The 25778-nt window shown below is 42.9% G+C and overlaps 1 protein-coding gene across 1 annotated transcript in view; it reads right to left on the reverse strand.

Moving 5' to 3' along the window:
- Positions 1-982: 982 nt before the first annotated feature.
- Positions 983-25778, reverse strand: part of TPD52 (tumor protein D52) — a 117691-nt gene continuing 92895 nt past the window's right edge. The window contains exon 7 of the mRNA XM_042461804.1: positions 983-3417. Coding sequence (XP_042317738.1) covers positions 3267-3417 — 151 coding nt within the window. The 3' untranslated portion in view covers positions 983-3266. The remainder of the gene's footprint in view (positions 3418-25778) is intronic.

The raw sequence follows: 25778 nt of genomic DNA on the forward strand, positions 1-25778 counted from the left end.
CTGATAAAATACAAGGCAGAGCAGAAACATAACAAATGTGCAGTTTTGATACAGTTGCTTCAAAGTTTCTGCTACTGTTGCTTATTAATGAGAGGGCAAAATATAGTGTTGAGGTTTGATCACTTTGAATATTGACTTGTTTAAGCAAATAACATGTTTAATATTGCACCATGGAGCAATAAACAGCTGGAAATAAGAATAAATCATAACAAACTCTTATCTTTAGCTTACTATGCCAGCATTTTATTATTTTGCTTGGAACCATACCAGTTGACGGCTAGGTTAAGAGTTTAACATTGTATTCTTTTAGGAAACACTCTCTCGGAAGCAATACTTTAACCCTACATCCTTTTGTACAAAAGCTAAACCTCTCAGTAAAATTTGAAATATGTCCAAAGGCATTTCAAGGGCCTATCATATTGTACAATTATAGTACTATGATTCTGCTTCAACTGCCATGGAATCCTGGTGCTTGTAGTTTGGCCAGAGGCACTAGAGATCTCTGGCTAAAATTTCTAAATCCCACTCCCTAGATTGCAAATGTCTAGAGAGCCAGAGTGGTGTAGAGATTTGAGCACTGGACTATGACTCTGCAGACAAGGGTTCAAACACCAGCCATAGAAACCTTCTGGGTGACCTTGGGTATGTCACAGTCCTCAGCCTCAGAGGAATCACAGAATCATAGAGTTGGCAGAAATCACAAGGGCCATCCAGTCCAACCCCCTACCATGCAGGAACTCACAATCAAAGCACCTCCGAGAGATGGCTAGGAAGGCAAAGGAAAACAATCTCTGAACAAAGCTTACCAAGAAAACATCGATAGGCTCGCCTTATGATTGCCATAAGTTGGAAATGACTTGAAGGCACACAACAACACACAGACATATATATGGCATACACTACACTACAGAGTCTATACCAAATGCACTCTGATATGTAAGAGTTTGCCATAACTGGGAATATAAGGCAAAACAACAAGCCATACTATTTAAAAAAAGTTTATTTTGTTTGATTTTAAAAATGCACCCTATTTTTTATCAGGTATATCCAAATTCATTCAGTAATGAGGCAATGATAAATTATCAATACCTGAAATAATTAATTTTAATCCAGTCTACAACTGAAATCAGCTGACATTTTGCAATATCAGCATTCTGTGTTTCACAAAGAAATCCAGAGTACAGCCAGTACTGAAATTAACTTCCAGCAATATCAAATGTTTCAACCACATAAGCACAGTTATGCTTTGTATGGAATATCAATAGAGAGAAAAATAAAGTCTTTAATACTACTTCAGGATGTACCATATGTTTTTATTTCTATTTATAATATTTACTGGTTTCTCAAAACTCAGTACCTATTTAAGTGGTTGTACAGGATTCTTTCCACAGGCTAGCATTCTGAAAAATTCATGTTTGAACTCTTCTAATAAATAACACTGAGATGAGAGCTCAGTTTAAAGCAGGCAGACAAGCTCCATGGCCCTACCTCTATCTTTTCTTTCTTGGTCTTTGGCTTGAAGCATTTCCAATCAGAGGAAAAAAACCCTCTCATTATTGGTTGGCATGCAGAGTATGCTAAAACGTGTCTTCATTCCAAGCATGTTATTTTTAAATGCATCTCATTACACAGAACATGCTGGGAGAAATATTTTAGAGCTGTAAAAAAATTTAGGGTCAGAATCATTCTTGAAAACTGGCTGGCCTTACATGAATATAACTTCATTGAAATCTAGTTTGAATTCCTCTTATTCATAATGTATGTCTAATGAAGATTTGAGGGTAGCATCACAGGACTTTTCAAAGATCTAGTTTTTCAGATGGAAAAGGTGATGTATAGACTCTGCTATGCTTTGAGTAGTGACTTATAGGTTATCAAAGGATAAATATAACACGATTCAACATGATTATGTTCATACAGGATAAGATCCAGCATGAATATAACCAGTGCACTTCTCACTGGAATGAATGGCTGTGTGCTGGCACAATTCCTTTAAAAACAACATGCACAAAAGGTCTTACCAGAGGAATAATTCTTGTGTTGTGTTATTTACACTTTTAAGAAAGCAGGGTTATACTGACTCCTTTTTATTTTGAAGTAACCTGTAGGCCCAAATCTAGAACATGCTCCAGGTGAAACTTTGGGAATGTCATCTTTTGGAACTACAACTCCCAAATCCCCACAACAGATGCTGGCTGGAAATCACCCCTCTAGGTAGGTATTTATAACAGCCAATATGGGGATGGTTTTCAATGGAAAACTGGTGGACAGTCCTGCAAACCTTGTTCTGGATTAAGTACTTTAGGGCTGCTTTTCAAAACAAATGTGGCCAGTATATATAGCACATGTGATTTTAGTGGTGTGAATAACATAATGTATACTTTGAGAGTTGGTACATAGCTTCTGTATTTTCAGATACCACTATGAAAGCTCAAGTGGTTAAAACATTCACACTGTCACACCTTTCTCTGAATACTACTGGTCAGTATATACTATCAATATTTCATATCAGTGGCATCATTTCACAGATGCAGGGGGTGTGGACCACACCAGGTGCCACACCACAGGAGGAATGACACCCTGATGAGGTCTTTGTCCTGCTGCAACAGAGCTGCAACTGAGCGGCAAAGCCATGTGGCTTTACCACTGCCTGGATCCCTCCCTGGGGAGGGATCTAAGGTGCCAGTGAGGGCTGTGGAGGGACAAGCATGTCTCTTGTGGCTTCAGTGCCACGCAGCTCCCTCCCTGGAGAGGGATCTGACATGGCAGTGAGGGCGGTGGAGGAGCAATTGTGCCCCTTGTGGCTTCGATCCTGGCCTGGCTCTTTCCCCGAGGAGGGAGCCAGACCGCCAACCAAGTCGCAAAGGGTGACCAGCAGGGAGGGTTGGGTAGGGTAGGGTAGGGTAGGGCAGGGCATGCTGCCCCACCCCCTCAACAGCCTGCCCGTCACACCAGGTGTCATCAAGCCTGGTGATGATACTGTTTCACATTCCTTTAATATGCGTATTACTGTTTATCACATTTGGGAAAATGTCTTGAACTTTTGGATGCAGAATCAAAATAACAAAAACCATTTATAGAACAGTGCAGCAATAGAGATTACAGAACCAATTTGCAAAGATAAACTGTCATCTTATCTTGTAAAAGAACAAGAACACCTTTTTAATTTAAAGTGAATATGTTATACAAATCAAATAAACTACCTAGACTGTTAAGAGGACGTGAACATATACAGGACTGCAATTTTGTAATTATACATGGATTTACTATTTTTGTCTATTTTCTTTGCCTTCCACAAGTCCCAAGAGTACTGCATCGGCTTCCAGTAAAGTTGTATCTGTTTTTGCTCCCAAGAATCTCGAGGAGAGTTCAAGGTCAGCAAGTCTCAGGCGCACTTTGGATCCCTTCTGATATTTCCTGGTGAAAAAGAAAACAAAATGTTAAGATGTACACACCTCTGTGTTCTTGGACATGGCATTGTAAATTGGGCTGTTGGCAATCTATGTAGCATTCTCCTAACCATAGGATTTCTTCTGTGATTTTCAATATGCCATTTTGAGTAAGAAGTCAATTTTCACACTGCACATACGTTTAGGTTGGTCTGCAGACATATGATAATACTGGACTTTCTAGAGAGCTAGTGTGGTGTACTGGTTTGAGCACTGGACTGCAACTCTGGAGATCAGTGTTTGGTTCCCTATTCAGCCATGAAAGTCCACTGGGAGACCCATTGATTTTTTTCTTTCCCCTAGCAAATGATCAAGAAAAAGCAGCTATATAACCTCTCTCACACACACACACATACCATGATGCCAAGCAATGCGAAGCACAGCTCTCCAGTTGTGTGCTTCCCTCCCCCTACTAAGAACCCTGCTCATGCAGCAACTTTGTGGTAAGCTGAAAGAGGACCCCCCCCCGCCTGTGCTGGGAGGGAGGGAGGGGCCCTCTGGTGGCCTGTAGAGTGAGCGAGTGAACAAGTGTTTGGAGCCCCACAGCAGCTTGCCCTCTTTCTGGTGGTGGCTTCAGGCAGGAATGCCATGGAGGTGAGGGGTGAGAGGAGTGGCAGTGGAAGAAGGGGGCCCTGCCAGACCTTTCCCAATCTTGGGTCTGGCGGGAGACTGACAAGTCATTTGCCATCATAAGGCCACCTGGGAATTCAGTGCAGGGAGGGACGGAGGGAGGAGGAGATCTTCACCACTTTTCTAAAAAAAAAAAAAAATCTTTTCTATTCTATTTTGATAAAACTTAAGGTATTTCTCTGAGTAGAGTGGCAACAGGCCTTTTTGAATACAGTGGTACCTCGGGTTACGAAATTAATTCGTTCCGCGGCTAATTTCGTAACCCGAAAAACCTTCGTAAGCCGAATTGCCATAGGCGCTAATGGAAAAATAGCTCTCTGCTGCCCTCCGGTGGCGGAAAATAGCGCCGAGGTTTTTTCGTAACTCGAAGAAACCTTCGTAAGCCGAAACAATAAATCCCTATGGGATTTTTTCGTAACCCGAAAAATTCGTAACCTGGGTAATTCGTATCCCGGGGTACCACTGTACTTGGGATTTTGGGAATTTCCCTGCTCTTCTGTAATCAGTCTGGGGAGAACCTCCTGTAGAAGAAGTGCTGGCACTCCCTCCATCTCCCCACTGCAGTACCTCTTTTGAATTTCCCTGCTGCAGTGGACAGCGTGGTGGTGGTTATTGGCAGAAAAATCCTGAAAAACTGCCACTGCTGCCATTTTTGTTAGTAATTTAAAGGCATTGACCCATAAATAAGTTGCACAGGTTATGGGGGTCATCCCCCCCCCTTTTTTTTTTTAACTTATAGACAAGTATGCATGGTAAATTGCATCCACGGAAAATCCTACATAATTTTGCTATCTTCACATGAATTGTTTGGTCTCAAAAAGACTCAAATAGAAAGTATCTACTTTCTGATATCCAAATAAAAAGATGCACTAGCAATAATGGCTTCAATTGTTGCAACTGAACTGAACTGAACTGAACGGAGCCAGGAGAAATGTCTGCATTGCTGACACTGAGTGGACCTTCTCAGATATACTCAGAAGATTCTCAAGAGCTCAAGATGCCTAAAAGTGTGATGGGTGGTATGTACAGTAAATAATGAAGAAGTCTTTGGCTACAATAACAGAGGCCATAAGAAAGAAAGTTTGTTAGCAAGGTGTAATCTCAGCTGTCTGAGTGTCTGGTCCTGAACCAGCAGAAAGGAGAGAAAGTAATCCAACATGCAACATGTACCAGGAACACAGAGCTATCTAACAGAGGACCTAATGTCAAACAAAGTCAACATACACTATATCAGGAAACATTTTTGATATTAGAAACCTCAGATTCATTATTCCCACAACTACAACCTCAGATTTTTCCATATATACAAAAAGGTAACATTTGGTTTCACAAAATTTGATTTAGCAGATAGGATATAGGAAGCATACACAGAATGTTAAATGTTTTGTTCTTTGCCTACTTCTCCTTTCATAGTATGTTTTCTTTGGAGTAATCTTTGTGATTGTGTGAGCCAAACAAGTCTTAGTTCTTACCACTGCGACTATCTTTCACTATGTACCAAAGGAGCCTGCTTGTCTCAACAGGAGAGGAAGAGAGCAATTAAACCTGATTTTGCATTTCTGCATGAGGAGGCAATTTAAAAGCATTTCCTTTGGAGAGATTTTTTGACATTTGCTCTGTAAGACATTCCTTAGCGTGTGCCAGTTCACACTAGTAAATGCACTTAACCTTATGGAGAAAGAAAGAATTCACTCTGGTAAATCTTTGTCATGATAAATACAAAACACATTGAAGGTAGGAAATCTTTCATATATTTGGGTATAGGTTCACACTACAAGTAAAAGCTTCTGAATGGCCAGAGTACCCTGTAGTGTGTACTCACCAGAACATGTGATGTGACATTAAAATTGGGAATGCAACAGATCCTATTAGATAGCCTAATATTTTTTTTTAATTACTGTAGCAAACAAAGGGCCAAAGTATCATTTTGCTACCAGTCTTGTAGCCAAGACTAGTGTAGTGGCTTGAGTGTTGGACTGTGACTCTGGGGATTAAGGTTCAAGTTCTCACTCAACCATGGAAACTCACTGGGTGACCTTGTGCAAGTTACACTCTCTCATCCTCAGAGAAAGGCAAGGACAAACTCCCTCTGAACAAATCTTACCAAGAAACCCCACATGATAGCTTCCTCTCAGGATCACAAGAAATCAGAAATGACTTCAAGACACACAACAACAGCGGCAGCATGGACTGCACACACACACACACACGCCAGAATCCCTGCTCATGCATTCAATGTGATGAATTGCCACTGTCATTATGATCACCATCATTTTATTTACACTTATCGTTGTCATCATCATCATCTCACCACCACAACTACCACATCATCTGTCACTGAAAAGGCCCTATCAAATCTCTGCACCAACCATGTCTATGAAAGTGACAGGATTGAAAGACGGGCCTCTCCTATGGATCTTGGAGCTCAGGCAATCTCATACGTGGAGATAGATTATCTGACCTAAAAAAATGGTTTACTTTAATGCTAAAATTCTATTTTCTATATTTCTACCAAGCCTCCAAATATTCCTTTCCTTTTTGCTATTTGCTAATATGCTGAAGAAATGTCCAGCAATATTTGATGCACTTTGTACCTTTTCAGATGGCGCTAGCAGAGGTATTCATATTAGGCATGCCACCTAGTTCCCATAGTTCCCTGGCACAGAAAGCAATGGAATAACTGGAGTGGGGCAGAAGAGTTACAATGATACAGAAAATAATTATTAGCATTTAAAGTCCCATGAGGGCTATTGCTTTTCATTATTAGTTTCATATAGCAATTTTCTTTTTAAAATATGTTTTGACCATAACAAGTGCAAGAAGGTGGTTTCTGTAGAAATTTTTACTTATTGCATCGATATCATCCAATATTATATGTGTGAATTCATGGCTATCCAGAAAATTGGAGTCCCAGTCTGTTTCTTTTCTTTTTAAAAAAATGGCCAGGAATGTGTGCAAAAAAATAGAGGGTTTTGCAAGGATTTTTGTGGCTTCTTACATTATAAACATTTAGTCACATGCAACTGGGGAATCTGATAGTGTGGCTATCTGGACATCTGGCTTTCTGCCCCCTCCTTTTTTGGGGGGGGCAATGCAGATGTTTTGGCCAGAACAGGTACAGTGTGTGGTCCCTGTGACCTTTTTGTGGCTTAAAGAATGGAACGTTAGTACTTACCTGAGATACGTCCCTTTCCAGCAGAGAAGGTCCGAGGATCCTGATCTTGGGTAGCTCCGCCTGCAAAGGCTCCTATAAGCAGGAAATTTAAAAACAAAGGCCAGGGGCCTAACCCCGCCTCATGGGCGGAGCAACCCCCAGTAACCTCAGTCAATGACCAGCCAAGAGAAACTGGCCACCCCTATTATCATTCTTGGTAACCGGACTTGGCAACCTTTGGAGATCATAATATGGCTTAGAGAAAAAGGGTAAGTGACCTGGGTAGATATCTCCCCTTTTTTGACCCTGTCCCCTGGGCCCGCAGGCAGAGAGGGTGGGGAGGATGCTCGGACCTTCTCTGCTGGAAAGGGACGTATCTCAGGTAAGTACTAACGTTCCATTTCCCAGCAGAGAAGGAGGCCGAGCATCCTGATCTTGGGATTTACAAAAGTGCGGACCCAATTTAGGGTGGGCCTGCTGGCGCCTGGGGTGAGTCTGGGACTATTTGTTGGAGCATCCTATGGCCGAAGGCCGCCTCAGCTGACTGAAACATGTTGAGCTTGTAGTGCCTGACAAAGGTGGAAGGAGACTTCCAAGTGGCTGCTCTGCAGATCTCAGCCAGGGGTGCGTTAGTGGAAAAAGCGGCCGAGGTGGCTGCGCTTCTGGTGGAATGAGCCATGATGCCCTCTGGAGGGGTTAAGCCCAAGGTCTCGTAGCAGGTGGAGATACATTGTCTGATACACCTGGAGAGGGTTGATAGCGAAACCTTCTTGCCCTTGGATCTCGTTTGGAAGGAGATGAAGAGAGCCTCTGACTTCCTGAATGTCGCCGTTCTCTTGAGGTAGATCTTTATGGCTCTGCGTACGTCTAAGGTATGCCATATCCTATCAAGCTCTCGTGACGGCCGAGGACAGAATGAGGGCAAGACGATGTCCTGAGAAGAATGAAAAACCGAGTTCACTTTGGGGGTGCAAGTCGGGTCTGGTCTCAGCAGGATAGAGTCTGGCCTGATGATGCAGAGTTCTTTTCTTACCGACAGGGCCCCGATCTCAGAAACCCTGCGTGCTGACGTTAATGTTGTAAGGATGAGCGTCTTGAAGGTTAGAAACTTGAGGGATGTTTCCCTTAGCGGTTCAAAGGGGTGAATCATCAATGCCTTTAGAATTTTGTGTAGGTTCCATGACGGGAAACGGTGTCTTGTTGGAGGCGCCTTACTGGAGACTCATTTGAGCAGTCTTCTGATGTGAGGATGGTGAGAGATCTGAGCGGCTTGATCGTGTGGTAGTATGGAGGTGATGGCTGCCACCTGTCTCTTTACTATGTTGGGCCGTAGGCCTTGGCCGAAACTGTCTTGGAGGAACTGGAGAAGTGCAGGGACAGTGATCTGAATGAAGTCTCTTCTCTTGCGCCTACACCACCTCTTGAAGGCCTTGAAGGTATAGTCATAGATTTTGATGGTGGACGGGCGCCTTGATGCCAGTATGGAGTCAATCACTTTGGGGGAGTAGCCGCAACCGGCTAACATGTCCCTTTCAATTTCCAGGCGTGAAGCTGTAGCCAGGTCGGGTCTGGATGGTGGATCTCTCCCTGAGACAACAGATCTAGCCTGGCCGGAAGAGAAAGGCTCTGGACAGACAGGTCAAGTATCTCTGAGAACCAGGGGCACCTGAGCCATGCTGGAGCTATGAGAATCACCTCTGACTTGGTCTTTCGTATCTTGGACAGCAGTTTTGAGAGTAGCGGAACTGGCGGAAAGGCGTATAGGAGGCCCCCTGGCCAGTGACAGTTTAGGGCGTCGAAGTCTTCTGCCCCCTGAGTCTTGAATCTGGAGAAGAATCTGGGGGTCTTGGCGTTGTTGGGGGAGGCAAACAGATCCAGGATCGGATGGCCCAATGACGCCGTTAGGGTTTGGAACACCTGCGAGTGTAGGCTCCATTCTCCCTGGTCTATGTCGGTCCGGCTTAGCCAGTCAGCCTTGGAATTTAGCTGGCCCTGTAGATGTTCGGCCTCTAGAGACAGCAGGTTGTGTTCTGCCCATGTCAGGAGAGACTGGGCTTCTTTCATGAAAGAGCGTGATCTTGTTCTGCCTTGATGGTTGATGTGTGCTTTTGCAGTGATGTTGTCCGTGCGTGTGAGATCAGCTTTTGGAAGGCTCGGAGAGCTAGGTGGATTGCTCGGAGCTCCAGCCAGTTGATGCTGCGATCGTGTTCTGCCGGGTTCCACCACCCCTGTGCCAGGTGGGATCCACAGTGGGCTTCCCAGCCTCTGAGGCTGGCATCCGTGGTGATCTGGATCTTTTCCATCATCCAAATGGGACGCCCCTTTGAGAGCGACGGGGAAGACCACCACCTGAGAGATTGTTGCACCTTGTCTGGAACCTGTATCTTGCGGTGTCTCTTCAGAGCAATGGCCCATTGGTGGGGAAGGAGGGGCCTGGCGTGGAACCTCGCCCAAGGCAGGCACTCGATTGACACGATCATCAGGCCTTGTAGATGGGAGAGCAGTTGCAAACTGGCTCGAGGCGACTTCAGCACTTTGAATACTGCCCTTTGGATGGTCGCGATCCGATCTTGAGGAAGGCAGACTGTCCCCGATCGTGTATCTATCTGGGCTCCCAGGTGTCGGATCTGTTGGTTGGAGTGGATGGTGCTCTTTTCTAGGTTGATTAGGAATCCGTGTTCCTCCAACGATCTGAGAATCGTGGTGGTATCACGACTGGTTTGGTGTCTCGATGGAGCCCTGATCAGGAGGTCGTCAAGATAGGGGTGGACGTGGAGGCGCTGAGTCCTCCAGTGGGCTACCAGGGCCACCATGACCTTGGTGAATATCCTGGGGGCCAAAAAGAGACCAAAAGGGAGGGCCCTGTATTGGAAATGGTGGTTGCCATATCAGAATCGGAGGAAACGTTGGGAAGATGGGTGTATCAAAATATGCAAATAAGCATCTTGCAGGTCTAGAGAAGAGAGAAGGTCGTTGGGTTGAAGGCTGTCTAGGATGGTCTTTAGAGTCTCCATCCTGAACTTCTTCTTGTGAACGAATCGGTTGACTGCCCGCAGGTTCAGGATGGCCCTCCAAGTTCCGTTTTTCTTTGGTACCAGGAAGAAGGTGGAGTAGCAACCCCGTCCTCTTTGGTCGTCTGGCACTGGCTCGATGGCTTGTATGGTGATCAGGCGATTGATGGCTTCCAGCAGGAAGCAGTGTTTTTTGGGGTCGCTGGACTTGGGAGAGGGTATGAACATGTCGCGAGGGGTGCGGTGAAACTCTATCTTGTATCCCTGGCGAATGGTGTCAAGGACCCATTTGTCTGTCATGGATCTTTTCCAAGTCTGTGCAAATCCCTGGAGCCAGCCTCCTACTGGAGGGACCCCGTCATGATTGATGAGACTTTTGGGATGATTTGGAGCCTCCTCCGTTCTTGGAGGGGAAGGAGGATCGGTTCTGTTTGTTGAACTTGGAATCTCCCCAATGAGACTTGTTAGGTCTGGACTCCCTGGCTTGAAAGAAGTTAGAGTTGGAAGGAAAAAAGGATCGGGGGGGGGGGTCGAAAGGAGGAGCGGTTTCTAAACTGCCTCTTGTCGTCTCTCTTTTTTGTTGAAGGCAAGACCTTCTTCTTGTCCCTGCCCTCTATCAGGACAGGGTCAAGGGACTCTCCGAAGAGCTTAGTGCCCAGGAAAGGGGTAAAGGCCAGGTTTTGCTTGGACCTAGAGTCTACCTGCCAATTCTTGAGCCAGAATTGGCGTCTGACTGCTATTGCTGAGGCTTGCGCCCCAGCACACTGCTGGACTGAGTCAAGGGTGCCGTCAGCCCCCAGGGCCAGCGCTTTGGTAATCTTATTGATGGTCTGTCTGACCTTGGTGTCTGCATTGGGTAGGGACTCAAGGAGTTCCTTGGACCACTGTAGGGAGGCGCGCATCACCAAGGAAACAGTGGCTATGGAGGTGGCTTCGTGAACCTTCTTGAGTGCACCCTCGGCCCTCCTGTCCTCAAGGTTTCTAAGGGTGTCCTCGTCATCCCTGGTGAATACTGAGGACGAAACAAGAGCGGACACGGGAGTGTCCACTAGGGGGACCCTGAGGCTGTCCATGACTCCCTGCTGGAGTACGTAGTGTTTACAAGTAACACTGTGGTTGGACCTAGATGCCGCTGGAGTTTTCCATTCGTCCCTAACTATCTGCATGATGTTGTAGGGGCATGGGAGCTCTTGGACTGCGGGAGCAGTGATAGGGAAAAGATCTTCACCGACCCTGGGCAGGTCGGAATCTAGGGCAGTAGAGTTGTTGGCAGGCAGAGTGATGCCTAGCGTTTTGGTGGTCTTTCTTATCAGGGCAGGGTAGTCCTCTGGCTTAAGGAGTCGAGAAGACATGGGGATGTTCTTGGCGGCGTCCCCCTCATCCTGGGAAAGCTCATCCTCCTCAGATTCTGACGCGGCAGAATCTGAACTGGCAGGGAATCCCTCATCCTCAGAGGACTGAGTCAATGGGGGACATTTACGCTTATTGGAGGCCCTGGTATACCTGATTCTCTTAGGAGGAGGCTGGTAAGATCGCTCGGAGTCAGTCATAATCTGACTGGGAGCCAAGTTCCTCATTATCATTGGGCCTGATGGCAGGGCGGTCTAGGGGTTGAGAGGCCAGACGCCCCCCGAGGAGTCATTGAGGCTCCCTGAGGAACCAGCCTCCCACGAGGAGTCGCGGGATGGGTCATTGGTGGAGGATCGGGAGGGGGACCCTCTTCCCCGAGAGTGTTTGGCCAGCCTGGGCGGTCGCTGTCCCCCGCACTGTCACCCCAACATGGCGGCCGCCATTGGCTGCCCTCTGACCCTGTGACCCAGCTTCTGGGTCAACTTCAAAATGGTCGCCGCCGTCTCGGTCCATGCGATCAAGATGGCCACCCCCAGGTTGACTCATGCGGCCAAGATGGTCGCCCCCATGGGCGCCCACGTGGCCGGAGGGGCCACTGTCGCGGGCCGAGTAAAAGTCGGCGCCCCCCTGGATGTACCACCCGCCTGGGACTGGGGCCCAAGGGAATCCCCATTAGGGCGAAAAGAACCCCTCGCACTCACCGGTGGAGCTGGGTGGTGGACCCGAGGGGCGGGAGGGAGCCTGGGAGAAAGGCCCCGACCAGCCCAGGAAGGGGGGGAGGAACGAAGGGGCGAATGGCCCTGGCCCCCAAGCTGTTCCACTGGGCCCTAGAGGCCGCCGTCCAGCGGGATCGCCCTCCCTCTGGGGAGCCCTGGTGGCAGCTGGAGCCTCCAGGCCCAGGGCTGGGTAGAACCAGCGTGTCATCTCCGGTGTGGGGGGGTGACTTACCTCCTCCCCACTGTTGCCTTCTCACGCTGGCGATGTAGGCTCTCCTGGCTCCAACCCTGACCGGGTCGGTTGGGAGGCCCTGGCCCCTGCAGCAGGCTGAGAGGGGGCTCCCTCCTCCCGCTGCGGCCGCGCTTCCACTCCATGGTTGTCTGGAGTGTGGGCCTCAGGGCGCACATCCAGCAAAGCCAGGGCTTACCCCGGCCGAGTGGAAGCGAGCTCACCTGCTGGCCTGGCCTCTTCCTCGCCCGCCATGGATGGGGGGGGGGGAAGGAGAAGAGAGAAGGTAAAGGAAGCAAAAAGAGTTTTTTTCTCCCTAAAAGAAGGGAAGGAACAAAGAAAGGTCAAGCCAGGCAAGTCTGGGGAGCCAAGGTAAACCAATGTAAGGAATCCAGGAGAAAGCGTCCTACAAGGAGCTAAGGAAGGAAGAAGACTGAGGTTACCGGGGGTCGCTCTGCCCATGAGGCGGGGTTAGGCCCCTGGCCTTTGTTTTTAAATTTCCTGCCTATAGGAGCCTTTGCAGGCGCAGCTACCCAAGATCAGGATGCTTGGCCTCCTTCTTTGCTGGGAAATCATCCTATCCATTCTTGTGCCACTAATGTATTTGGTTGGCATGGCCTCCTTAGATATTGGTGTTCTGTGACCTTTTATTTTGTTCCAGATGGCTTTAAAACATTTAAGTGTTTTAATAAAAGCATCATGTTTGAAATGTTTCAGTTCTAGAATATTGTTCTCAAGAATGCCCAACACATCCTTACACTTTTGGCACCAACCTCGCTCAAAAATGCCCAGCCCATTCCATTCATCCTTTTACACACTCCCAGAGCCATCCCCATGAATGTTATGTTCCCTCCACCTCAACCAGCTACCTTCCTCCATTCCTGCTGCCAACTCATCTTATTTTGCTTTATTTTCCTCTACTCTTGTTCTTTTGTCTTGAAACAAAGAGCTGTCTTTATCTGCCTATTTTAACATAGCAGGCAATTTTGTGCAGCAGCTGCATGTGGGCAGGCAGCAGCATAAAGTGAAGCAAGGCAGGTGAAGAGAGGGTTAGAGAGGCAGCAATAGAAGGAAGCATGGCGGGGAGGGGGGCAGAAAAGGTAGAGGATTCAGCAAGTAGGTGCAAGAGAAGAGATGTATGTCAGGATGAGATGAGAAAGGAAGGAAGGAGGGAGGGAGGGAAAAGAAGGTGAGATCTGCAGGAAGCAATGCTGGGAGACATGGTAATGGAGTGAAATGAAGCAAGGGAGCTGTAAGATGGGAAGGGAGAGAGTGTAAGCAGCAATATAGGCATCGATCACAGACTAGCAAAGGCATATAGTGCATTCGGAAGGCTTCATAAAAGAGTCTGGAGTAACAAACACCTGAGGCGAAACACAAAAATCAGTGTGTATAGAGCCATTGTACTGTCTATTCTCCTCTATGGGTCTGAAACATGGGTCACCTTTCGCCAACACCTACGACTCCTCGAACACTTTCATCAGCGCTGTTTACTCACAATTCTAAATATACACTGGACTGACTATGTGACAAATGTTGCTCTCTTTGAGCAAGCAGGGATCACTAGTATTGAGGCCATGCTACTGAGTACGCAGCTGCGCTGGGCAGGACACGTTTCTAGGATGAAGGACCATCGCCTTCCAAAAATAGTATTCTACGGTGAGGGGTGCTCCAAAGAAGAGATACAAGGACTCCCTGAAACAATATCTCAGGTTCGGCCAAATTGATCACCAAGAATGGTCTGCCCTGGCCTCACATCAGGAGGCATGAAGACGCACTATCCACGATGCTGCAGCGTTTTTTGAAAACTCACGCCGAACGAGTCTCAAAGAGAAACGACAACGCAGAAAGAACCACAACGGAAAACATCACCCAAGGAGACTTTCTGTTGTGCTTTCTGCAATCGGACTTGTTTATCTCGGATTGGCCTTTTTAGTCATCAACGTGCTTGTAGAAAGCACGGGATGAGTCCTTCCTGAATCTCCATTCACGAAGAAAAGCCAGAGAAAGAGAGAGAGAGACATATGGTAATAGAAGATACAAGAGAGCCACTAGTGGTGGCCCAAGGTAAGGCAAAGAGGGAAGGGAGGATGGGAGATGCAAACAGTGGACTGCAAAAAGTATGGAAGAAGAATATAGTGTAGGTGTTAGGTAAGCCACAGAAGTAAGAAAATGTTAGCTGTTGAGGGAGGGAAGTATTTTTTTTCCTCATCGTTTTCCCCTTGGGATTAGATGGCAGCAATATTCTGTATCAGAAATTGATAACAAAAAATATTATAGTAATCTAATGAGAACCCTAGTTGGTGACCTTGGGCATGCTTTCAGTCTCGGGGAAGGCAATAGCAAACCTCGCCTGAACAAATCTTGCCAAGAAGACCCTATGAGAGGATTGCCTTAGGGTCTCCATAAATCAGAAATGACTTGAAGGCTCACAGCATCAGGAATACAGTAGGAATAGAAGTGCATGAGAAAAAAACGACTGTCAGCTATTGAACAAAGGAGGAATAAATATAACCACTTTAGATGGTTCCTGTCGTGCTTTTAATGCTCATAAAAATCCTGTAAGGTAGCTTCACTGAAAGTAAGTGATAGTCCAAGGTCACACGGTATATTTTATAACCAAACTAGATCTAAACTTGGATCTTCCAAGGCAAGTACTATCAACATTATTCTCTCAGAAGAACAGTTACTATAAAAATGGTTGTTTTGTGCCTTCAAGTTGTTTCCAACTTATGACGACCTTAAGGCATACCAAGACTGAAATACAGTGGTGGTGTTAGGGGGAAGCAATGATTAATGTTAAATTTGCTTAATTTGAATACAAATTAATAATATATAATTACAATGATTTGCATAATATTAAGATTAGATACACAGATTTGAGATGACAGAATATGGCAACCCTACCGGGAAGTGATTATTAAAGCTTTGTCTCTAAAACTGTATGTTCTTCCCATGCTTGGATCAGCAACTCCCAACAATTCCCTTTTGGAATTCTGTTTTGCTCTAATATTTCATCTGACTGGCTCCAGAAAATCTCACAACATCTGGACAACAGCCATGTGGTTATAAGGAAATAATTTTCCACAAAATTTTCCTTCATGTTGCTAATTTAGTTTCATTTCTTTTCTTCATGGTGATGGAGCCGCACTTTAGGCTGTCCTCTCTGTATCTTGCCTAAGAAAACCCTATGAAATTCATGGAGTCGTCATAATTTGACAGGTAACTTGAAAGCACACACACACACACAGAATCTCCAAGCAAAATGCAGCCCTCTCTTCCCAAATGCATAGCTTTTATGGGTCATATCATTTGAAAGATTTTGATTATTCTACCATTAGCAGGACTCAAAATGCTGTTTATACAGTATGATTTAACTCATTTATAAAGCCAAATGCATGCTTCTTCAAATTCAGAGCCCAAACAGGCCAGTTCTACTGCACAATGGACTCTGTTGCTAAGGCTAGAAATCATGTGGGCCTCTAAATGTTGCTGACTTGCAACTCCCAGCATTCCTCACTGGTGGCTATACTGTCTAGGGCTGTTAGAAATTATAGTTCCAACAACATTTGGAAACCTGCATAATTTCTACCCCTAATCTGTCTCACATGTTTGGGAGTAAGATGCTGAGATTTTCCATAGTTCAGGCTTTGCATGCAATGTTTTTTTTCTATACAAAGATGATATGGTTTGTTCATGTTAGACTTATTTACATCATTGTCTCAGACATGCTACATGAATGTTTGTTTTCCACTTCATACCCAAACTTCCCAACCTGGGTAAAACCCTTGAAATTCAAAAGTGACTTTCCCTTCCAAACGTGAAATATCTCCTTAGAGGACAAATGGCAACAGTAAAGGAGTTTCATGACTCAATACAATTCAACCTAGAAATCCTGGTGGGTGATTTAACAGTATGAGAAGATATTTTGGTCTCGGCAGGTCCACTCAGACTGTCAAACATGCAACAGACCACACTTCAGTATGAAGTTATCAGCAGGCCTGAGAAAAGATGTTCAGTTGGTATGGTGAAGTTTGGGCTATTTTATTTAACATATGTACATTTCATATAACAGTATACAAGATATCACTATAGCCAAACAACTGATAAAGTGACAGGAAAATAGTCTGATCCAGTACTGTTTTTAAAAAAGAAGACCCACATGGGATTCTGAAAATTAAACTTATTAGTCTAACTGCTATAAAAGGTATACTGCTGCAAAGCATTACAGCTAAAATAATTAAATCTACTGAAGAACACATGTAAACTGAAGAAAAATCAGCATGTCTTGCACAAAGCCTTTCTAAATAATGGTCTTTATTTTAAATAATAAGCTCATTTTATGTACAGATTTCAAATACATTGCAAGGATTCTTCCTTCAAAAGGGAAGCGTCAATATTTATAGCAGCTGAAACTAGTAGTTTGTGGCACAGTAATAACTATGCTACCTTATATCCTCTCTTTTTATTTGGGCTCTCACTTAAAGAGCATTAAATGGAATAACTGACTGCAATGTGACAAGGAGAGTACTATTAAAGTATCAATATGGATTACTTTTGATACATTGATTTATATGATAATTAACAGTTCAAAAAAAAAAACAAATCACTTATTGAAGGAAATAACATCTTTAATATTTTATTTAGTTCTAGATAAGCCCAAAGCACCACAGCCAAAGACAACTTAAAAATAGCCAAGCATATGAACCTATATCTTCTTCCTCTCATCAATGAAGCTGAGATAAACTGATGAATCAAATCCATTAAAGCTTGCTTGCTTCCCTTCCTTCCTTCCTTCTCTTTCTAGAGCATATTGGTATAACAATCTACACAAACTACTATAGTAAAATCATGCTTATTGCTTGAACTTGTAACAATATCTCCTAATCAATATATATAAAATAAGCATTTAAGGAGCTAATAGTGCTGCTGCTGCCTAAAGAAAACCTTGTGTGCTGTAGAATGATCCATCCAGGGGGTATGTTGGTGCGTTTTTAAAGTAATTCTCCTTATTTTCTGTTTCTTTTTGAGACATATCCCTTTGTGACATATATACATTTCCTTTCACATCAAAGATGAAATCTGTAACCTTTTCATTATGGCACAATGCTAGAGAATTTGACAATCGAAATTCAGAAAAGGTAACTCCTGTCATCAAGAAACTTGTATCACATACGATTATGTCATAATATAACAGCCTATGCCAGATACCTTTCAAGGCAGTAGTATAGGATTTATCACCTAATTTGAAATAAAACGTCATTTCAAAAGGACAGTGACAGGAGATACCAGTTATTTCCTCCAGATTGTCTTGAGAACAAACATGTCTATTCAAAACATCTAAACAATTTTTACCTGCAGACATAGTAATAATTTTCCAGTTCCATGTGTTTCCTATACTTCTTAGGTATCTCTGTTAAGACAAAGGACTTGAAAATCACAGGGAAAGCAGCAGATAAGCACAAAGACTAGGAGCACTGAGGTGCCATAATAGGTAGCTAATATCTGTACTTCCTTTTGTAATCTGGACCAGGTACTGGTTCTGGAGGGCAAATAACAGGATGAACCATTCATGAACCACCATGAAACAGATAGACAATAGTAATGTGCACCATGAAACAGACAGACAGTAGTAATGTACTATGTCAATGCATTATTTATTTTTATTGTTTTATTATTTTATTCATTTATACTGTGTCTTTCGCCCAATAATGGGACTCAGGCCAGCTTACAACATCTCTAAAAAGAATATGACCAAACTTACAAAAACTTCAATAGAAGTATAAATATAAAGGTTATTTGAAAATAATTAAACAATTTATGAAATTAAAAACATTAAAATTAATTAAAAATACTATATGCACACCACAGAATACACCATTAAAAGCCATCCCAGTCAGTTTCTAAAAGCATGACAGAGTAAGAATTTTTTAACCTGCTGACAGAAGAGAGTAAGGACAAGATCATCCTGGCCTCCCTTCAAATTCTGGGAGCAGTCACCAAGAAGTCCTGCATCCTTGTTCCCAGCAAACCAACTTGAGAAGGTGGTGGGACAGAAAGAAAGGCATCTCCAGAGGATCTTAGAGTTCTATCTAATAGGCTCATAAAGTTATATGAATTTAACTACTGTAAAACCAGAAAATATTTTAGTATATACATGAGTTGGGTGGTAAACCTGTTTATCTCCATATGCTGTTGGACTTCATCTCCTTCCAGCCCCAGCCAGCATGATCAATGGTCAGGGATGATGGGAACGGAACTCTGACACAGAAGAGCTGCAGGATACCCTGTCCAATAGCATTCATTTCCTCTCATTATTGGGCAGTATCTATTTAATAATATTATTGCATCCAAGGAAGTAGGTTTATATCCACAAAAGCTCATGCAAAAAACAACAACATAGTCTAAAAGGTGCTGCCACATTCCTTTTTTCTACTCCTTCTCCCTTCCTCGTTTTTTACATCATGGGGAAAATTCATCTATTTATCACTATGAGTTTTTGCTTTGCAGAAAGCTTGCAGTGATTAGTAGGAGGGCACCTTCTATGGTCATTTTTGAAGACTCTTCTATTAGCCCATTTCATGCTTTGTTTGTTAATCAAAGACTTGTTTTGAGAGAACTTTAAAACCTCAAAAATATTGAAGTGGTTCACACCTTGAAAAGAAAAAGAATGCCACATTGTTTGAGGAACAGAACTGACAAGAGGAGTCTGTATTCTGCAATGTACTTCAAGGCTGCTGTAAAGCTGAAATTTCAGTGAATGAATGGATTTGTTCCTAAGCATCCCTGGTGCTTGAATTTCAACTGAACCAGGTCTCACACAAGGGAGCTCAGTGATGATAGGGGCTCCCATCAATGATATCGCTCAGCTTCCTTTGGTCATGCAAACTCAGAGACATGTTGGTGCTCCACTTGCTCCCAGAGGCTCAGGTTGCAACAGAGACGTAGCAGTTTTCCAGATAACAGTAAACTATGCTACCAGGAGCACACAACAACTGTATTCCAGACTTTCAAATGGCTTTCTGTTGTCTTCCAGGTTTAAACCAACCAGCTGCTTTTGCGGCATACCGCCTGAAATTGCTGAGGTTCAAATGTGTAAGACTACATTATGCCTCTTTTCAGACACAGGGATTCTTGATGGTTGACCCACAGCTAGGAAATTAAAACAGCTTTCTCCTCCACTGCTCCCTGTAAAGGATGGTGGCTCCAATGTCGGTGAAGCAAGGAATCCACTCTGGATTTTACTCTAATCTTTAAAGGAGTAGATTCTGAGCCCTAACCCTTCAACTTGGTTCAGCACCTCTGATATTCCCTTTAAAGTTTGGACTAAAATCTACAGCACAACCGTTGCCTCACTGACATCACAGCCACCAGCCTCTACTACTTACTCCCATTTGATGGAAAGCTTTCCTTTCAGAGCTAATACTGGTTCCCATTCTCTGGGCTTTTTGAAATGGAACTAAAGTACGTCTCTTTCTTATTTCAGATTGTGAAAAGCCAAGTGTTGCTTTTGCTCTATTAAGTTTACCTCCAAGGTATGGTTTTTATTCTACTGGATGGACAGGTTGTGTCCAAATTCAATGATTTTAAATTTTGTAAGCTGCACAGAAGACTGTGCTGAGTGGGCAGTCGATAAATCACAGGATCATAGAGTTGGAAAGGACAACAAGGGCCATCCAGCCCAAACTCCTGCCATGCAGGAATACACAAACATTTCAAGACAATGAAAACAATTAAATAAATTTGTTTTTCAACTTTCAGAACGATTACTGCAGTCCCCTGGGGAAAGGTGCCCTATCTTGTATAAATAGATAGGGATTTATAGTGTTGTTTTTCTTTCCTTTTTAAAGAAGAGATTCGATTCCATCTTTACCGTCACAGTTCCTTTAATTCAAGTTGTTAAATCTTGAACTTAACAGAAGCAGCTTTGATACCGAAAACCTAAACAAGCCACACGACTACCCAAACTATGCGAAGGATATCTCATAAGGCTTTCTACAAGGCAAGTATGTTATTAGCCAGGCTTGGTGAAACAATCCACTGCCCACAAAGCTACTTTAAATGTACTATCTCGGGGCAGGGGGATGGACTAGAAAAATGAAAACAATACATTACACTACATTCCCATCACTGCAACAGTTCCCACCACAGGCAACACTTTTGTCTTCAACAAAGACACTCCCATTCTGTGTTTGCAAAAATTCCTATACACTTTAGTAGTGTATGCATGCCAAGAGGAACATCTGTGTGCTCAGAACTGTACAACCCTAGCTTTCAAAATATTTTTAAAAAGCTTTTTCATACACAATGGCTCATGTGATTGCTTAGTAAGAAATTTTTTATTTAATTCCTTTTCCTTATTCTTAAATGCATTTTAAAAATTTAACACACAGCAAGTGACACATATGTTAACATTTCTTTACATTTAGCAAGTTTCATTCAGTTTATCTTTCACTACCAGCATTAATCATGATTATTCTGACCACCGACAGTAGAGATGAAGCAAAACCTATCACCAAAGAACTGCAGTTTCAGGTTATGGTTTAATCACAGTATAAAACTGATATGAGGACAGCACTCAGAATCCTAATAGTCAAATATAAAGTGGTTATCAAGCATACATCCTTCCGCGTGGTATGAATACGAGGTCCAGAAGATTTTATTATTATTATTATTATTATTATTATTATTATTATTATAGAATAGCAGTATAAACTATAAGGCTCTATTATTATGTCTAGGGTCTAAAGATGAAGAATTCAAGCATAATTGTTCTGCGCTTGGTTTTATGTAGGCTTTTCCTTGTTTTATGTTATGTTGTATCTTATACTGTTTTAATCACTATTGTTAGCTGACTGGATGGGCTTTTCCAACTGAAAGGCTGGATAAAGTTATGTTAGTAAATAAGTATGTACAGCACTCCCACTCCATATGCAGGCGTGCCATACACGGCTTCTGGTTTACATGGAAGCCACGCTGCTATTAATTCAATGACGTGCGCACCCACAGTACACACACATCACACCACTGCAAGCACGAGCCCCATTCACTTTAATGGGGCTTGAGTATAGGCAGAATTCACCTTACGTGGGGGGTCCGGAATGGATCCCCCATGTAAGGCACGACTCCACTGTATATTTAAACTTCATGAGTTCAAGGTAACCTTATACCAAACAATTACTTCTAAACTTCAGATTTCAACAGACACATTCATGAAATGAGAAAAACACAGAATGGAAATAACCAAGTAATAGGCAAGTCTTCCATTAATTCTATTATCACAGATAAAAATGTTCATATGCCATTAACAAAAACAGCACCATAACCATGGAAGATATGGCCTGGAGTTATTTGATAGCAAAAACCCTATTCTTTATTCTTCCAGAGATCTGCCAGATATTCTGTTTTCTTGCAGGACATAAAGCAACTATATAAATGGGACAGTCAGCATCTGGAGATGCTACTGTGATCAAGAACTAAATTCTCACTGACTTGATAAACCAGCATCTGATTTTACTGACTCTGCTAACATTACTGACATTCTCAAATACGAAATCAATCCAAGGTTGAGTCTGCACTGCAGAAATAATGCAGTTTGACATCACTTTAACTGACATGGCACAATGGTATGGAGTTCTAGGATTTGTAGATATTTAGCCTTCTCTATCAGGGAGCTCTGGTATCACAATAAACTACAAAACTACAAATCCCAAGGTTCCACAGCAGGTATCCAAGACAGGTAAAGCGATGTCACACTGTATTATTTCTGCAGTGCAGATTCAACCCAAGTAGAAAACCAGATGTCAAGCAAAAATAATTTAAGTACATTTGTGTGTCACCTACTTGTTTACATTTAATGTATGGAGGAACTTTCTAACCCATTGAGTCATGGGTTTTATTTTTATATTTATTAATACAGTCCAGATAGAGAGAGGGGGTTTACCATCTAGACCCTAATCATTATGTCCTATTAAAGACCACACTAGGCTGATATCAGTTCCTTCTAAGGAAAGGGGAAGAGGCATTTTCATGAATTAAAAATACAATTAAGTCCTGTCTTTTTCAAGCAGCTGGTCTCTCTCCAAAAGGTGATACTATAACTTTTATTGATCCAACTTCTGTGAGTGATAACCATACTGTGAAGGGTGTGTGTGTGTGTGTGTGTGTGTGTGTCCAATAGCTAAGGTTATCAGCCATTTTATAGTTGAGCCCATTAAGGCATACTACACAACAGGAAACTTCTATACACAAGTGTGAGCAAGATTGTGCCTTAGTGTCTTTTCTGCCACCTCAGAAGGTGTTTGCTGCTTTCCCACAATATCAAGTTTTGCATGTGTGTGTGTGCACGCACACGCATACATGTGTGTGTACATACCAAACACCTAAGAGACAATTCATTTCACTTTTGACTGCTTTTTCAAACAAACTTTTCTAAACAAAAGCACTTTATCTACATTTAAGTGGCAGGTGAAATTCTAGCACACTTCTCAATAAAACGAATAGAAAGGTTTTACAATTCAACAAAAGGTTGAAAGACGTATTTATTGGCAGTACCAGCAATCTAGAAATACCCTTGGGGTAAAGAATTATTCAGAAAGTTTTCTCACACTTGAACAAAAGAAGGAAAGGAGTGAAAATAAAGTGATTTTGTCCACTAATGTATTTGAGCCTTCCAATCTCTTATTAACACTTCTGGACATCTAAACGATGCTAACAATGGCTCCCTGATACAGATGACATCTGATTTGGAAATCCAAAGAACATGGGTATTACCTACTGAGGATGTGTTTTCCAGGCTTTTAAATACATTCTCTGAATTAGGGACCCAATTTGGATAGCGTTTAATTGATTTAAAAATTTATTTTGTAACTCTGCACAAACAGAAATTATATACCAACAGACATACAAAGGGCATAAGGAAATGTTAACATCTAACAATGCCTACTCTAGGCTAGACATGAAAATAGTCCTAAGTATTCAAAGACTAGTTTCCATGATCTGACACCATTCTGTATTTCATTAGTAATTTTTTCAATTCGATCAGTTTTAACATACTGTTTAACTGTTCTCCTTTCTTTTATTTACCTTCCAATACATAGTGAAAAGAGTTCTGGTAATCACTAATACTTAATGGTTTCCAATTCTATTTCAGCCAAATTTTCTTTGCATTAGTTAGCACGCAAATGCAAAGTTCACAAAGGTATCTGTATGTAATGTGTCATGATCACATTATGCCCATATGTCACCAACTAGTTCAATTCCCTTTATTTGGTTCTCTAATAATAACCCAGCAAATAAAAAGGCTTGCATGCATTTCAAATTTTGCATAGTTCTTTCAGCTCAACATATTTAAGATAGTAGAAATATAGCCCCCTTTCCAGTGTTTCAATCATGTGGTTTTATTCACCAATTTAGCTCATTTGTGGTGATGGTATTGGCATGTAAAGACCTAAGTGGCTTGAGCCCCACTTATCAAAAGCCATTTTAGATGAATAAAAGTTAGCAAAATAAACCATCTTGATTGAACCTCAGTGGACTGAGTATGCATTGATGAGGTATGAAAAGCCCTGCTCTTGGGTCACTGGACAAAAGCTATAGAACCAGGGGTTGGCAACCTACGGCCCGTGGGCCACATGCGGCCTGCCAAGGCCTAGTGAGTGGCCCTGGCCCGGCCCTGCCACAGATTGCCACTGGGCCCTCTGGCGCAGGCGTGCGGGGGCCTCCGGCCTCCAGTGCAGGCGCGCGAAGGCCTCTGGCGCGGGGCAAGCGGCGGGCAAGGAGGAGCAAGGGGGGGCAGGGGGGAGCAAGGGGGGGCAATTGTCTATAGAAGCCTCAGAAACATGCATTTATATTAACATTTTTTTAAAAATCAGCAGATTTTTTTTGTGTGTCCTCCATTTTTCTTAATTAAAAAAGTGCCCTCTATTTTAAATTTTTGTCCTACATTTGTCCCGGTTTATTTATTTATTTAAATTTTTAAATTATTTAATTATATATTTTTGGGGTCTTCGGCCCCTCCCCGAGTTGTCTGAGGGACAGCAACCCAGCCCCTGGGTCAAAAAGGTTGCCTACCCCTGCTATAAAACTCTTTTCCTAGAAGGCTGTCTACTTCTGAAAGGTGTCATCTTTTGAAAATATGTAAATAACTTGAGTTAAACAAGTAAGGAATCAATTATATTCTAATATTTTAGTGCTTCAGTGGATTCTATGGCTGGACATCACAGTGTGAGATGATTTTGTGATATGATTTGGTGGTTCTTCCATGCCTTCAATTCATTTCCGACATGTCAATCCTAAGACAAACCTATCTTGGGGTCTTCTTAGCAAGTTGTATTCAGAGAGAATTTGCCTTGGCCTTCCTCTAAGGCTGAGAAAATGTAGCTCCCAGCAACTCCTAAGCACTGGCTTTGTTGGCTATGGCTGATAGGCACTGAAGTTCACCAGCAACTTGAAGGTCATGTTTTCCAGTCTTGCTCTAAATCAATGTTAATGTTAATGGTGATTTGTTTACACAAGTCATCTTCATAATTTATTATCTAAAACTGACTAATTTTAAACAAACTGAAGATACAGTTAACAACACTTTATCCAGTTCAGATTACCTAGCAAGCTATAGGTCTAAATTCCTAGGTGCACATCAACCACAACACTCAATTTGGATTCTTGATTCAACAATTCAGAGAGGAGTATAATTTAACTTGGACCAAAGCAGAAGCCATCCAATTTTATTCAGGTCCAAAATCATAATCTTGATCAGAAATATACATCTTAGCTTCTTCCACTGGCTACCACAGGAAATAACTGCTTAACTTTCTGTTTGTCAGGTTTATATGCACACCAGCTCCATATGTGGGATCACATTTGCCAACACTTTCATTTTAATATATCCACAAAGACTTACTAGGTTGGTGGAAGCTAGGAAGCTAAACTGAACAGAATAAGAGTTGGAAGGGATCTTGGAGATAATCCATTCTAACCTCATAACTCTACAGTTACAGTTATTTGCAACAGATAGCCATCCAGCTTTTCTTTAAATACTTCCAACAAAAGAAAATGCACCACCTCCTAGGAAAGCTTGCTCCAGCATGAAATAGTTGTCATTTTTAGGAAATTTATACTAAAGTTTAGCCAAAATCTGTGTCCCTACAATTTCCACCACTGTTTCTAGTCTTGCTTTCTGGTGTAACAGACACATCTGCTCCATCTTCTCCATTGCAATCGTTTGGATGTTTGAATTTT

Source organism: Sceloporus undulatus, chromosome 4 (assembly GCF_019175285.1).
Source record: "Sceloporus undulatus isolate JIND9_A2432 ecotype Alabama chromosome 4, SceUnd_v1.1, whole genome shotgun sequence".
NCBI classification, from domain to species: domain Eukaryota; kingdom Metazoa; phylum Chordata; class Lepidosauria; order Squamata; family Phrynosomatidae; genus Sceloporus; species Sceloporus undulatus.